General features: G+C 40.9%; 1 protein-coding gene across 1 annotated transcript in view; it reads left to right on the plus strand.

Moving 5' to 3' along the window:
- stau2 (staufen double-stranded RNA binding protein 2) overlaps positions 1–17,559 on the plus strand; it is a 78,410-nt gene that overhangs the window by 44,094 nt on the left and 16,757 nt on the right. The window contains exon 13 of the mRNA XM_044029472.1: positions 9,364–9,477. Within this exon, the coding sequence (XP_043885407.1) occupies positions 9,364–9,477 (114 nt within the window). The remainder of the gene's footprint in view (positions 1–9,363; positions 9,478–17,559) is intronic.

Raw genomic sequence — 17,559 nt, forward strand, 5'->3', positions numbered from 1 at the left:
AGTGAAACGCATCCTCTAACTGGTTTTTCTGTTTTGGCTTTTGCAGAAACTAGCCTCACTCACAGTCTGGTGTGTCATTATGGCAGTGGCACACATCTCTCTTTATAACCTGTTCTTAGTGAAGCATTTCTGTGATATTTAGAGTTGTATGGATTGTATTGGATTTAATGTTTTCTTTTTGTGATCTTCAATGCAGTGATTTTTACCAGAATCGGTCTGATACTGCATATTCACTCGGCTCATCCCCATCAATAACACACTCTGTAGACATTAGTGACAGGCTGCTGATTTAGAGCCACAAGTAAAACTCACAGGTGCTTCTGCCATTACTTGACTGGACTGGACACACACACAAAAACAGAGACACACATTCACTCAGAACGCTGTATATGTGTCTTTGTGTCCATTTAAAGAGGTTCTGTTTTAATCTGTGTCGGCTGATCTGTGGCGCATACCACACCACTGATACCAGTCCCTGTTCACTTAAGATGCAGATGCTTTTTATCAGTTTGAGCGAAAACATTTTATCTAAACCTGCTGAGGGTTCCTTTGAAAGGCCTTTGTTATTGCTCTGAGCCTTCCTGTGTGTGGGTAACATGAGAGAGCTCTGCTGCCAGGCCAAGCCCAAACACACTTGGACACACACACACACAGACACACGCAGCAGGTTCTGTTTAGTGGAAGATGGAAGAGAAAGACGAAGCCTGTGTGTGAAGACGAAGTTCTTGTTGTTCTTATGTATAGTGTATGAAACAAATCATTATTTCAGATATTCATAAGTATATTTTGTCAAGCCTTTCTCTCAGTAAATACTTACAGTCACCAAGAGTGCTGTCACACATTTCCCTGTGTGTGTTTTGACGAATTCAGGCTGTGGTTGAGAAATGCAGGCAACATGTGTTTCATTGAAGGGATGTTTCAAATCATGTTGGTTTGTAAAAAGAATCTGTTTGTCCACAGCCATGTTAGGTTGACCTTTAGAAGCTTATGAATCCGTAATGTGCCGCGTCACAACAAGCGAGCTTTCTCTTGACCACACTCAACTATGAGATTCTTTTTTTTTTGGTAATTTGATAATAATCTCCTGGTCTGATTAGTAACTTTGTTTTTTGTTCTTTGTTTTTGTAATCTAATTATGTTATCCAAGTGAGTGGATTACAATGACTGCCCAACATTGGATTAGAGCAACTAGGCAAGGACTGAGGACATTCTCATAGTGTCTGTTTCATCCATCCAGCTCCACAGACAAAGGCCTGAACCTACCTGCTAAGCCCTTCTTTTGATTTGATTGGAAAATAGCCTCTGGTGGAAGCTCTGACTGGATAAGCAACAGTGTGTTGTACTCATGCCAGCTCGAAGCAAGGATGCTGGCACTTACTCCCGTGTGTTTGTGCGTGTGTGTATTTCCTATTAATTTGGTTGGCGTGTTGTTGGCACGGTGGATATGTGTATTAGAAGTAGGGCAGAAACAAAGAAGCAGGAGGTAATGGACAACACATGGGCCAATGATGAAGAACTGAGTAAGAGCCACAGAACAGATTCTCTTTCTATTTGTCCCCGTGTCTCTCTGTTTGCTCTTTGGTTATTAAACAACATAATCATGTGTAGTGCTGTAATGCTTTGGTCTGTCTGCAGCTCCAGCATAATGTCTTCCTCTTTTTTTGCATCCACAAATTTACTAACTCTCATTTCACCTGCTGTGATTGTAGGCTGGATATGTTGAATGGTTCGACCTCAGCATTGCCATCATCAGTTACCCAATTACTCTGCCATCACATTACTTAATAGTCATCAGAGACTGCTGTTACCACTCACTACCTAAGTGAGCTGGATTTCTTTTATATAAAAGTTCAATGATTGATGGAAATCTGATTTTCTTTTTCTCATATGAAGCATACCTGGACTAAAACAAACACACTGATTGTGTGCACTTTGTGTAAAATAAGTTACTTGGCTTTTGTAAGACTTTTTCTTATGACAGAAACTCTTTCTTTCCGTCCGTATCAATGTGAATTGGCAGATTGGACAAGTTCATTTCTAGAGAGGAGAGGGGAGAAATGGGCAGAGTGAGAGAGGAAGTGTGGATATGCGACTGTGTGTGTGATGTGATCACATGCTACTATTATTTGTGGGCAAATACTGAGAATGATTCCAGGCATTAAATGGCAAGTTACATGAACCTGTTACATGAGTAGCCAGTGGACGGATTTCCTTAACTGTGTAAGACCTGGATATAATAATTGTTGTTGGCTTATTTGTATCTATTTGTATTTTTGCTCTGCTTTGTGCGCTACATTTATATTGAGGGTTTCAAGGCCTTAATGTATTCACAATATAATTTTGAATCATCATGATTTGATCCAAATCATCTATTATTTAGTACTACACATTTTAGCACAGTAGCACATGTCAGAGTCATGAAATCAAAACAAACTATAACAAATATTGGTTAACATTAGCCACCATAAGCTACATGACCATTGTATGTAAGACTGTGGCAAGATTCCTACATGTAGCTTTTTGGTTAAAGTGTATTTTACTGCTTTACATTTTTTCTATATGGTCCCCCTTTTTAAAGATGACAAATTATTGTGACCAAATCCCATTCCTAATTTTGATGAACAAATGTAGTGAACTAATATAGTTTTTGGTAAAAAAAAGAAAAGAAAAGAAAAGGTAATTGGCAAACTAATAATTGCCAAGAACATTCTGCACATTTGTTTGGGGACCCAGAAATAATCTCCCACAAGCCATTTGTAGGTCCTGACCCAGTGTTTGGAACCCACTGGTGTACTGGATATTGACCTGATTTTCCTTAGTTTTTCCTAACGAGTATAAAAACAGTTTGACACAGCAGTCGGCAAGAATCTAATTTTTTGGTTGTGCATACTGAAATACCATGTGCCGTGTTCCAAAGTAGCTGGCCAGTACAGTGATTGTATCACCTTTTTTAAACAAGAGTAAGAAATTATACCCCTCCTAAGGTTATGGTTTGCTTGCGCAAATGGAAAATATGACAGAACCACTTTGTGTATTGTAGCAGAGGTTTGTGTCAGAGTTTTGATCCCGAGCATACAGCATATTCTGATTGTTTAGTTTGTTTGATTGAGTGTATAGGTTGGAACATTCAGATCACTGTAGTCATTTTTATAACCGAACGTAACAGCTTGCATGTTCCGATGGGTCATATCTGAACTCTTGATGTCATATCGCAGATTATGGCCACCTGTTGTAAACCGTTAATATCCTCTTGCATGCATGGCGATCAAAGATCATACTGTACTATATCATAACATTCCAGGTTGTCTGGAAAGGCTGAATGGTATCTACTGTATCTATCCGTTCTGTCCACCTGCTAAATCCAAAAGCAATAACACAGCACAGATAGCAATCAGCTGAGTTATGTTATCTAGCCATGACATGCTGAACTTGGGAGATGGATTTAGAGAGAAGGGAGGGCTGTATTCATTGCTGTGTTGGAATCAGTACTTCTATGTTGGAAATCCCATGTTAATGAAAACACTATCCTTGGAGGGTGGCTGGTGTTGATATCCCTTCAGTGCAGTTCCCAGGATTTCTCACACTTACACATTGTTTGTTCTTCCCTTTCTCCGCTTCCTTCTTTGGCTTAATAAAAAAAAAAAACTTCAAATGGTACCGACTAAACCTTGTGCCCTGCCTGGCAGTTTCTACCTTCTACTCCCCCACACCACCCCCCCCTCCCCCTTTCTCCTCCCTTCCTGATCTCCATTGCTAACTCTCATTTCTCTGTATCAACATCAAACACCTCATCTGGTACAAACTTTCAAAGACTAACAGTTTGTTTCCAACCATCTTGTCATCGTCTCATTCCTCCGCTCTGTGTTTACTCTAGGATTTGCGTTAGAAAATACATTTCGGGATGGCTAATCCCACCACGTTTGATTTCTGCAGCAGGGAGATGGCTTCCAGCTGCGCTCCGCGGCATATTTGTGTGAAGAGCGATCTTCGAAAACAAGTTTTGTCGGTGGTATAAATCAGGCCGTTAACGCTGTGCTGGCCCGGCGCACAGTCTCTCTGCTTACATGGTGGCCCTCTGTGTGCATGTCAGTGTGTATCCCTGTGTCTGTGTGTGTTTGGCAAAACTGAGTGATGATGTTTTTACACAATCAAGCCCATTTGCAAACCTCTAAATCAAATACCCTCAAGTGCCAGCACAGCATATTGCAATTCTGAATATGCAGCATAATTGTTCGTTTACTTGCCTTTGTTTTTTGTATAGTACCACTTCTTAATTCTTAACACTAGGCAGTGATAGTATACAGTATGTGTCAGCCTCGGCATGTGTCGATGGAGGGTGTGTTAAAAGTGCCCTTTTTTGGAATCCAAACACTTCTCTTCATTATCTATCCACCAGTTACTGTTCTTAGAAGTGATCTGGCCTGCAGCCTACTCTCAATGTAAACTACCTCTGCACTGAGTGAGCTCTCTCACAATCAAGTGCCAAAATGTTCCAATGCCTCTTAAAATGATGAATATTAACATTATGGAAACACCGGCATGAGGAATTTTCTATGACCAAACTTTTCTGGATAAAGCAGTGGTTGGAATACAATATGTGCAGGGCCATTTCCGCATGCATGGACAATCCTGCAGTTCTATTCATAGTTAAACAAGGGTCAGCATCATTGTAGTAATTCCAGTAGTGCTGATTTCTCAACAGGAAATTCACCTTATTTGTATTCCCTTGTCTTTGAGAGTTGAGTTGTAAATGTATGATTACTGGCGGACTTCCTCCTATAACCTGAAGCAAGTTCCCATGGTTACCGTCTCTATTGGTGTCTCTGTTAACCAAGACAATATTCATGTATGTTGTGCTACAGGGAGCATGAGCAGTCGACACTCTCGGTCGGTGCAGACTCAAACTGGAGTTATGCGCAGATTCATCTGCACAGGGTTCTGCGTGGACCAAAGCACAAATGGGTGATTATGAAATGTACGTCACACTGTTTGGCCTCCGAGCACACACGGATGCAGAAAGTATGACCTGGCATACCTCCTAAACAAAGTATTACACCAGGATATAGTTTAGTAGTGGTTAAAAACCATGAAAATCAGCTTTTGTGTATTATTAAGATGGGAATACCACTTCACAATGTTAAGTGGCAAGGACAAGCACAACAAGCAGTGCTTGACAAGTTGGACCTTAAGATAGACGTTAATTAGAACGAATGGGAATGACATCCAGGCCTCAGCCTCTCAGGACACGGCTCTGATATTGTTGTCTGTTAATGTCATGTTGCTTTCCATTTTAAATATACACACTTTAGCTATCATTAATACCTTTTCCTCTGGAATCTGTTTTCACTTCAAAGGTTTTTTGAGTTGCTCTTTTGTTTTTCGTCAATGCACTGTCATTAGCAGAAGTCAAAAGTATATAAATAGTGCACTTAAACACTCTTGACCCCAGAGGCCTACACTGAAGTGACTCAATGTGGACCTCTAATTGCTCCTCACGTACAATGGCAGCATTTCTTTAGCTGAAAAGACTTGTCTTTTCATAGTAAAGTCTGAGTTATTTCAGTGTTCACTCTCCACAGCCTGCTCTCAGCCTTAGTCCTGCAATACTTGCGCTCTGTTTTTAGCTGGAGTGGCACGACAACACACCCAAGTATTTGCTCTTACTCTGGCTGCACTGTGGAACACCTTCCTAGTTATACATGCATTTGCATATATACTGTATATCCTTTGTCTGTTTGAGCATGCACTTTGCCAGCATTTTTATACCCTCTTTCATGCCTGCATGAGCACTATTACGGTGATTGCTTTTTAGTTTGTGCATGTTCGTGTTTGTTCGAATAACGAGGAGCATTGGAAGAGGAAGCCATCCAGCTTTAGAAGCCAGATGTCAGAGGTCGTTCCACATTAGTGCCGCCGATCAATCGCAGGCCTTGCATAACTCTCCTGCCTCTTTGTCTCTAAAGGAAGTGGATTAGAGGCTGTTCTCTGAGTTGGGACCTGGGATGATTAGTTAGGCCTGTTTAGAATGCACACACTCACGGATGCATACAAACATGCTCTCAAAACAGACCGGCTTGATGGGAGAATAGACAGTTTGTTTTTAAGATGCTCGTTATTCTAGTTTCCACAAAATGATTGAAAGTGAGAGTGAGCAACTTTCTTTCCTGCCTGTGGGTCACAGTCACTGGTAAATCAAAAATAGGAACTACTCTGTCAGGTGATGTTTGCTGAGCTGCCAAATTGACCGTTTCAATCAGATTTTAGCTTTTTGCTAGAGTGAATATTATTTTATATATATTTATGTTGTCCAATATCACATCCTGTGTGTCGTCTGGCTTTACAGTAACAAAACAGCAATGTTTCAAGACTCAACACAACATCCTGAGGGAAAGTTTAAAGAAATAACAGCACATGAGGAAACAGGAGTTTTAAATAAGGCTGTTGGACTCTGGTTAATTGGGAATGGTGTTGTCACTCCTGTGCTAATGTTTTAATTAGAATTAGAAAGAATTATTTTTGTACACAAGCCAGTTAGTGATAGTGAGTTTGACCCATCCAAAACCAGGCACAGGAGCAGTTCAAAAATTATTCCGTCACAATATTTTGTTAGAATAAATGTTTTGTTTCCAAGAATTTAAATCATGATATAAAAATATTTGGTAACTTCTCTATTTGCTGCAACAAACCACAAAGTAGTCTTTGATGGTCTTTGATGGTCTCTACCCAAAATATTGGTCAAGTCAAAGTTTTGAACAGATAGCACTCGAAATAATGGCGTGTTCCACCAGACTCACCCTGGCACGGCACAGTTATTTTGCTTTTCCATTAGTGCTAGTAACTGGTACCTGTTACTTTTTTTAGTACCTGCTCAGGCGAGGTTCCATGCAAGCTGAGCCGATACTATGCGTGACATCACCAGACTGCCGTGCACTGATTGCTCAGGGGGCCATCACAGGAAGAGGCACAAGAATCAATTCTGAACAATGCTGAACTGTACATCAGTTAGAAAAGACTGAACAATCCTGAAAACGTGCTTTAATCACCAACATTTAGCAAGGAAATGTCTAAGATCTCATCATTTAACAGTGGAGTCTGGTGTATTTAACGACAGCACTGCTGAAAGCCTGCAATCGCAAGCGGCGAGCCACATCACAAGCCCTCCCACTGTCATGTCAGATGGAGTCTGTGCTCCGGTCATGCAGGAAGTACTGAACTATTCTTTTTAATTAACTGATTCAGTACATCAACTGCTTTACATGTCATTAGTCACTAGTTTGGGTGTGTCGCAAATAAAACAAAGTCATGGCAGTTTCATGCAGCCTTGCTGTGATGACCCCGCCCACAAGGTACTATATTGTAATGGAAAGCCAACCAAACCTCGTACAGTTGAGCTGTGGCAAGTATTTTTTTTATTTAATGACTTGATATATTTAATCCTGAGCTGAAGCCCTTCATCATCAACAATCTTTTCAAATGGTATTGACCCAACAATATGTCTGTATGAGTATATATCTCATCAAAATAGACAAGTGTGTTTCCCCCAACACTATCGAAGGGCCTTACCCTCAGCTGCAGTCCTGACAGCTTGCAATAGAGGAACTGAGCCAAGTGCCTGCTGGTCAGACAGCATGATTACACCATATATCACAGGCACCTAACCATAGGTCGTTTACTGCATAAATGAACTGGCGCGCTGGACAACTGCTAATGCGCTCACACACAGAGATTCATATGTTTGTGTTCACACCCATAGTTCTGCTTTTCTTCACACAGGCTAAATTCACGACTAATTCATATGTATTTTCACACTTTGTCATCTCGGATTCGTGTTACTAGACAATTATATTCTTAGCCTTAAAAAGTACCCCTCTGTCTTTTTTCACCCTTTGCTTTCCCCTCTCCCCTTAATGTTGACGTCTGGAGAATTTATTAGAGATTAACTTGTCAAAGAAGGCTTTTTCCACGGCTCACTTTACTACATTCATCATTCATACACATAACAGATAGCATTCCACAATTTATCACTGTGCAGCCATCTCCTCATCAGCAGGTGTGCGTTCACATGCATGTATGTGTCTTCCCATGTGCTGTACGTAACATCACCTGATTGTTTGTATCTCTGCGCATATGCGCTTGTGATATTAGCGCGTGTTTTTCTGCATGTTATGATGGGTTTGTGTCTTTATGGGCAGACGGCCATGTGTCTGGACGGCTGGAGTACTGACACACACACATACTTGTTCACATACGATCATAACTCATTTGGAGAGACTCGCACACCTCGCTCTGGAAGCTTTCAGTCACAGATCATATATGTCTGTGTGTGCGCGCATGAGTTCCGCATGCATGGTCAACACACTGTAGCTCAGATGAGATTAAACTTTGGTCACGTGAAGTTAGTAACAACACACACTCTTGCATATGGCAACGTGTTTTTCCCAGGTTAAGAGGATAGAAACAAGTTGAAAGTTTCCAGCCAACATAAATATACAGTAGAAAATCAGTTATTTCACATCATATATAGATTCACATTTTCTTGAATATGTTTTCTGTTTAATCTTAGCTGCAGTTTTCATTAGTTTGTTTTGGTCTGAATAAATTCCACCCATTCTTGCTCAAGTTTAGTCCTTGTCCTGCTTGAAGCCCTGTTATTTCCAAGACTATATTCTTCCATATCTGCAAGCTTACTTTTTCATTTGGCCACTGAAATGAAAAGCCATTTTGAATCACTACTGTCCTCTTCCAACCCCTCTGCCCTTCATCTCTCAATATCAGTAAGATAGTTCCCTTTTTTTTTTTTTTTTCCAGTTCTCATAGTTATTTGTACCATGTATTAGTATGCCTGCAGCTGTCCTTGGCATAAGTAGGCCAGGCAAACACACAAAAACGGACATATACACATGCAAATTCACGCGTAAGCACAGAGTTGCTCAGTGAGAAGTAGGGCAGAAACGCAAGGCAGTGTTACCCAAAACTCTTGGATCTCAGGAGCAGACTCTCCCAGAGGAGCATCATGTCATAACAGCCTTAATTGCTCAGCATTTAGGAATGCCTGCAGAGTTAACCTCTCAATGATGAGGGGTCACCAGTGATGTAATCACTACCCCCCTCAGATGCTCCATCGCAATCGCGCATGCACACCCTTACATTTTTTTCCTTCTATTGCCATCTCTTCATGGCATGGGTTAATTGTACCCAAATGCTCTTACGGCAATTAGGCATGCAAGATTTACTCTCAGGCTAATCACTTCCAAAAACACAAGACTGATATACCACTGAAAACCTCAGTTCTCTGATAGTTTGTGCACTGAATGATTTCATCTATTTACTTACTTATTTGTCTATCTTTGCTCACTCTTCCAGGTGCAGTACAGTGATGCGCAGAGTGGTAAGGATTTTGTGACCTATCTGACCCTCTCTCCTGTGCAGATGACTTTCCATGGCACTGGGAGCACCCTCCAAGCCAGCCATGATCAGGTATGTATGACCTCAGGTGTTTGCAGCTAAGAGGAAAGGGTGGGTGTCACCTACATGAAATAGAGCTTTGCCTCCAGCTCCAGTTTACACCACAATGCACATAATATTTCACCCAAACTAGAGGGTGACAGTGAAATTCAGCTGCTTGAAACAAGGACGTTTACACAACCTGCACGCTTTCAGTGAGCCAGTATTTTATTTGGGCCCAGACAAAACTGGATAATAGTTGAACATCATAAAAGTCTGATGTGGCTGGTATTTAATTTGTTTCCCACAAACATTTTAAAATTGAAAACTAATTTTTCATTTGAGTATCAATGGCACCAGTATAAAGGTGACTGTAGATTGAATGAGCAATAGCTACAAATAAAACACACTAAACTAAAATTACTGACAGAACGCAAAGGTCAAATATGAAGATTTTCATCTTTTTGATGAATTCTCCCAACAAAAGTTTCCATTGCCACAGTTCACTGCTCTGCTGTTTGTTTTCTCCGTCTGTGCAGACAAATGGCCTCTAATGTCATCGGGGCTTAGCGCTTTCACATGTCCTTATTCCGTTTTAGTGAAGTGTAGCATGTAGTGTGTACAGTATAGTATTTAGGTCATATTGTAAGGATGCAGTCCTCTGTCCTCCTCCATCTAGTATTTAACAGAAGTCCCGTCTCTTTGGACTAAATCTTAATCACCAGATCATCAGAACCACCTGTGATGATAATCACTCATGTTTGTCAGAAACAAACATGTTTCTTTCTCACACAGCTGCCAGTTCACCATGATTTCCAATCTCTCAAAGTAATCCCATTTTCTGAAATCTGACAGCGGATCACCACAACTCGTAGCCTCCGTGTCTCTCTCTCTCTCCCTCCCTCTCTCGTATTCTCACTCACTGTCTTGTGCGTACTCCCCATATTCAGAAGGAAGCTCTTTGTCTTGTGTTGCCCAAGCAGAAAAACAGTTGCTTACATTCTATCTTCTAAACATAGGACGCCCCTTTGTTGAGCGGTCTTCAAAGCTTTAATAAAGGGCCGGCCTGGCCCTGAATGGGACAGCTGACAGGGGGCTAGTGCCGCCACCGCTAGCTGAGAGCCAAGCCAATATAGGCCATGCAGGTCTGCGTCCTCAGGACCTGTTGTTGCCAGGAGCACTGGGGCATGACCGACTGTTAGAGAAGCCCTTTCTTTCCCTCATGTTGGTACAGTGAGGAGTACGACCACAAAGGGAGCACCTAACAATGAAGGGTCGCCCCTCAGCAGCCCCCCAAACCCCAACACTTGCTCAACAAAGTAGGCCTGAAAGCGTCACACATTTGGTCAGCTTTACCATGATCAGGATGTGGTGCTGCTATGAGGATGGATTGTTTGTTGACCCACTAATAAGCCCCTCACAGTTACCTGTAAATCAATAAAGCTGATTCTCCTCATGCCTGTGGATTCCAGGCATCCGGTCTCACCCTTTCACATCGATCCATCATGTGCCTGAGTTTCCAATTACTAGTCCGCGGGAGATCCACGTGTTTCCTATGCCACGTGTTGGCCTTGGCATTCATGCACACAAACGTACACTTTGAGCTTTAATCTGTGTAATTCGACATTTTAAATCTGATGAGATGGGACGGAGGATGTCGCGCCTAGGAAGCGATAAACCTTTCATGGAGCCAGTCTTTGTTGCTATACACATACAGGTAACACGGTACCGTGCTCACCCCAGTCTCTTTAATTACATTCCTCTGAGAATTTCCTCCTGTGTTATCTGAAGGTTTATGTCAGGTGGACCAGAGCATCTGATAAAGATCAACAGCCAAGGGCAATCCTCTCCACATATCTCTGCTCATGATTTATACAAGAAAGATGTGGATAAAGACCGCAGTAATGAATGACTAGCTGAGGAAATTGTCACCTCGTAATGCACAATGTTACTTTATGAGAAGTGAACAAGGTCTTGATTAATTACTCTCAGAAGCTCTCTTCTTTCTGTCTGATTTACAGTTTTGTTTGTCTTTGTTGTTTGCAGACACAAAGTACAACAGAGATTTGTGTCATTCACTGAAGATGGTTGTTTCCAAAATGTGTTTCTCATCATTCAAATAAATCCAGTGTGTGTTCTCGCTTTCCTGGATTTATTTGGCAACGGTTTGAACCAAACTTAAAGTGAATAGCCGTAGGTCAGATGTCAGGTGCTGCTATAGATGTGTTAATACATGAAAACATTTTACTATACACTTCAACACAAAAAAAAGACCTGTAGCAGCTTTTCATTATTACTTTTAATCAACTGCCGTCACATGGAAGTAAAGCAGTGATTTGTAGGAGGAACACACATGGATAGAAACATTTTATTGTCTGTTAAATATCAAAGAAAAGATGTAATCTGATGTTGACTGATTGTAGTAACAATCATATCAAGGCTTAGTATTAATAATGCTTAGACTCAGACTATTTACCATTTTAAGTCAGATTATGTGTTCCTATTGATATGGTTGTTCAAGCATAAGGTCCTTTATAAGTTATATGATAACTAGGTCAATGCTGCAATCACAAGCACCTTATTATCCAAATTGAAATTCACTGTACCATGAAATGTTGTAACACAAGAACCAATAATCATTGTTATATGTTACGGAGAGTTTCAGAGTCATCTGACCACTCACTAATTTAGTAACGGTGCTTCAGATGATTGGTTATTTTAGGTGTGTTTTTGTAATTTACATCTTTATTACATTACATTTGATCTAGTGTCAAATATTTTATTATTTTCTGTTTGGATATGAGAACACTGAAGAACAAAGTTAATCCTCTCCTGGTTCATCAGATCATATTCTTAGGTCATGTTTCCAGTCGTACACTGTTGCATACATCTTGATAATGTATTATCAGTGCCCTGTATGACAGAGTTTTTCTTAAATATTGTCTTATATGAGTTGGTCATAATGACATTATTTAAGGCAGACAGTTGGTGATCTGATTGTGGATAGTTTGAGCAGCCTTCTTTTGGACAGTATACATTCATGATCAAGAGCGGCGTTGTTGCCAATGTCATTTTTACACTGACTTTCTGCTCCTTATCAACAAATGCAAATGCAAACCAGAGGAGCACCTACACGAGCAAACACACCATAGAGCTGAGGTGCAATAATCCCTTGCCTTGTGCAGACATTCCTAGCAGGCCTGTATGAGTGAGAGATGTACAGCTGAGTGCTCTTTCTGACCTTATGTGCCATCCATTCAGTGGCATCTGCCAAACACATGTGAGCCCTCGGGCTGCAACATTAGCTGAAAGTGGCCTATTGCTGAAGATGTTTGTCACTTCATCCTCCATTTTGGCTCTAAATTTATTTTTCTTGTTGACATGATGTTTAGTTAACATTTTGAAGCAAAATGATTAGAAGGGAAAAACTACGGCCAGCAACTTCTTCTCACTATACAGGAGCCCTGGTGTGGTCTCTGCTCCCATATTAAGCACCAGGTTTATTTTTGGGAGATCTCTTGTACTCCACAAACTAGCTGTCTTTGCAAACATTCAAGGCTGTTTCTTGGATAAAGCTATCTGTCTGCCTGTTCTGTTTAACGGAAATAATGCAACATTTTTATGCTGTGTCCTTCATCTGAAAACGGGCTCTGTCAAGCAGTACTATCAGACCTGACTGAGGGAACTTTTGTTTATACATCAGCAATGCAGGGACGGGAGGGGTCAAGAGCCTTAATCTCATCAAACTGCTTAATGACCAGGTTTTTTTTAAGTTGTACAATGAACTTCTGAAACTTGTTATGTGTTTTCAGTCATCTCACTTTTCTGTTGCTTTCATCTGGCTTGACATAAAATGAATCACGTTCATTGTGCAGAATCAAGTCACAGAGCGACACAAGATCTAAACACCACCTTACTGAGAAGCACAGAGTTGTGTGCAGTCGTTGGGCTTAATCCACATTGTGTGGACTCATTTGACAACGGTCTGAATATAACAGACATTTGTTTATATTTAAAAGTTATAACCACACTCCCTCGGTTTATATCAGTTTTATTCTTGTTAGGGTTTTTTTTAAAATACTGATAATAAAGAAATTTTTTCCTACAAACTTTTTAAACAGGTCGATATCTGTGTTTGTTGTGCAGAGCTGAAGTAACCGTCTGGCAGTCCCTCTGTGGCGGCAGTGGGACACCAGGGGGGCTAAGGCCCACTGAGCTGTGTGTGAGGTGTTGCTAGTCCAACATGAGCAGGCCACAATCGGAGATGACAGGGTGACTGTTGTCTGCCACTAGATTGTGTGTGTTTGTGTGTATTTTTTGTGTGTGTGGTTTGTTTTGCGTGCAGTTATGTCCTCAGCTGAGCTATCTTGGCTCCCAAGGGCCCTGTCTCTCTGAGTGTCAGCTGTGGCTGCATTAGTTTCCTGCAGCAAGAGCACATTGCGGCTGATTTGATATGATGTGCTAGACATAGTGCATTGGGATTAAAATGTTTGTGCTTGCAGGTAATGAGGTCCACTGTTTGGAATTTTGTTAGTATATTGGTTTTTCCGTGTGCCTGGCTCAGAGATAAGTCCAAAAATGTGTTTTAGCAAAGATTTCTTTAACAGCCTCTTCTACGATACTATCATGGTTTCCCAGCATTAGGTTGACATTAACTTGCCAAAAGAAAACTTGTTCACGTTTGATCTTTTCTGTTATCTGATGCCAGATCCACTAACTCATGCAGATAACCATGCCACCAGGTTACCCAGACCTTCCCATTGATATAAATCATTGAAGAGATCCGCTAAGATTAATTGGGCACCTGACCTTGTCCCTGGTATGTGGATTGTAAACATAAAAGACTATAGGGATGTAATAATGAGGCCCCGTGATGAGGATTTATTTATACAGTATTTAACACACATCCCTACCTTTTTATTATTTTTCTAAAATTTGTAATAAGTGAGGGAGCATGAATGAAAGTTGGAGTGTAGAGAGTGTGAGAAGATAGATGGTTCTGATTCATGGCGTGGTCACTGCTGGGATGGTCTTCAGAGGTTCCCTGCAGAGCTCAGGGGAACAGCAGGAGAGGGAGCAGCAAAGGGGTGGAGGTTGCACAGGACTTGTTTGAAGTCTTCCTTCCCGACTGTAGTGCAGACGTTGCTCCAGGCTGGGCTCCTCACGGGGGGTCCTGATGGAGTGTTACCCAACCAGGCAGGCAGCTGTCGGACAGCCTCTCCTCCACGCTTATCCGTCTTGCCTATCTCCTCTTTATGTGCCCTGTGTCGTGTAACCAAACACAGGACCTCGATGTATGTGGGTAAAACAATGGTGAGGGACCTAATCTGCACTCACATGGCCCGACAGTTTTGACTAAATATGGAACAGACTTGTCTAGTTTTGGAATAACTTGATAACCATCTGCCAACATACTGACGTGTCACTATTGTAAGGAAACACAAGCCATTTAAATGACGCAATTAGTTATATGCATTCAACTTTTTTATGCTTTTATGCTGCATTTACTTAAGTAAAGATAATTGAATTTGAATAACAGGTGTATTTGTGTAGGCCATGTCACAGTCTGCCAGGGTTTAGATAAGTGTTTAATTTTCCACTGTAACTCATGCTGACTTACTATGTGTGTATCGTAAGGAAAATCTGGGTAAAAATACGACATGCCAAAAGCTTGAAAAAGACCAATAAATATTTGGCTAATATCAGGTCACAGCTGAGCTCAATGATCCAAAACTTTGGCCTGCAGGAGCAGTCATCTGGTGCTTCTCTAAGCTCAGCAAGTCCAACAACTCCTCAGCACCTTGGAAATGGGTCATAAGTGGAAATGCACTGTAGACTTGGAGCAGATAAAACTATTCAGGGAATGTGACCACATGGACTGTATGGTTGACTTGTCAAATGTGTCCTCAGAAAATGAATGTAAACAAAGCAAAGTGAACCACTTTTGAGTGAGAAAGACACTCCTGTTCAGACACTTTGATTTATATAGAGTTAAACTATGCTTTGGCAAAAACACTGCTGTGTACAACTGTTAAACTTAAGTGCTTAATATTAGGTGTAGCTGAGGAGAGCTTTTTTAATGTTTAATAACTTATTATTACCTGACTTGCAGTTTTGCTTTATTAGAAGACATTAGCATGGCTATGTTATGAGTTTGTTATTTACAGTACTTAATTTAACTCAAATTAAAGCAAGTTAGAAAATACTTTAAATGAACATGTTATGATTGCAGTTTGCAGCAGGAAGCCCTTGTTTGCACAGCTCTCATTATTCAGAATAATTAGTCTCCATCCTTCACAGCTAGCAATCACAGACACTTCCCCGGCTCCCCTTCAACATCACCTTTCAAAGGAGCTCAAAGTTTGCCAACCTTCACAACGCCACCTCACCCAGCACTCGCACTGTCAAACCTACTCCACCCCTGTTACTCCCACTACCCTTACCCCACCCTGTTCCCACCCTAGAGACAGGGCAAAGTGAAGCATCCACGGAGCAATCCATCACTCCCGCCTGTCTTCCCACATGCACTCCTCAGGAAACACCTTTCAGACCGGGAGATTAGAGTGTGATGGGAGAGGAGAGGGGCAGTGAAAGAATGATGGAGGAGGAGGGAGAGGAGTAAACGATTCTGAAAGGCAACGAGAAAAAGGAGGACAGGGAGGGTAGTGGAGAAAAGGAGCTGGAGGGAAATTGATTGAGTGGGATTACAAGAGACTGATGAGGACAGGGAATGAGAAAATGGTAGATAGCGACTGTCTTTTTTTGGCGCACTGTAGGAAACGGTGACCAGAGGAAGAGAATAAACATGAACTTGCCCATTAGGGGATGTGCTGATAGATTCAAGTGGCCCTTTGGAAATTGGAATGTCTGTTAAGAGCTGACATGGTGTGGAACTAAACACACACAGGGACACTTGAGTTGTAGTGTGCTTGATTTACTGTTAAATATAAAATAGAAGACAGAGAACAAACTAGTTTGCACTGTATGTAATCCAAAATAAAATCAGGTTTTTGGGGGATTATGTTTCACTGCATCATATGTCATAGTCCAATTAATAGTTTCATCATCAAGTCCTAAACATATCAACATATTGGAAATTACTGATCATGTTGACAGTGTCCAAAGCCCAAACTTTATTATTATCTAAATGGTCAGATATTTCAAAAAAGTTGATTCAGCTCTATTTCAACAGATATATTTGCATTACGTTCTCATTTAATATACAGTAGATCATTAATAATACATTATATATTAGCATCACTAAAGGTTGGTTACCTTTATTACAAAATAAATCTAATCATTTGCAGAGCTATAAATGCTGGTTACTTTAATTTGTCTCCTTAAGATTTCTGCCTCGACATCACTGAGCAGAATCAGTGTTTCTATTATTGTCACTAATTAGTACATACTTCCCATTTGTTTTGGCAATTTTCACAGCAGCAGGCTTTGTGTCATGTTGCATGAGCAGCATGAGTTAACGCCGATATACACCTCCTTTAAAAGATTACCCCTGGTGCGCATGTCATTCGTGTTTTTGAAGTGAAATGGATCACCGTGTTTGACTCTTCAGGATTGCGCGATCTCTGCTTATGGATGCATTCACACTCTCCCCTCCACAGCTATGCATTAGAAAAACATGGATGGAAGATGATTAAACAAGCTTCTCACGCAAGAAATAATATTTTCCCAAACGTTCTCTCGAACCAGAGGATAACTCCTGTTCTGTAGTTATGAAAACAAAACGTGAAATCGTCTGCGTCTGCGCTCCAGGCTGTTGGCGTGTTTGTTGGTAAAGTATGTGCTTGAAAGAAACTCGACACTTGTCCGAGATGTGTAAAATTGTCAGACACTCAAATATATGGTGTGCATGACAGATAGTGTTACCCTACCTGTCAGTTTAGATTAAATTCCATAACCTGGAGTGTCTCTGAAAGCTGAATTGTTGATATATGATACATTTGGAAACACTGAGGCTGTGCCCACAACTTAATAAATGTGATTTTACTTGCTGTAGTAGCAGTATCACCTCTGTAATCAGATATATATATATATATATATTTTATATAGTTCTGTGCTTATAAATAACTATTTTGTTTAGGTGAATATTGAATTGAA

Source organism: Solea senegalensis, linkage group LG1 (assembly GCF_019176455.1).
Source record: "Solea senegalensis isolate Sse05_10M linkage group LG1, IFAPA_SoseM_1, whole genome shotgun sequence".
Taxonomy (NCBI): Eukaryota; Metazoa; Chordata; class Actinopteri; order Pleuronectiformes; family Soleidae; genus Solea; species Solea senegalensis.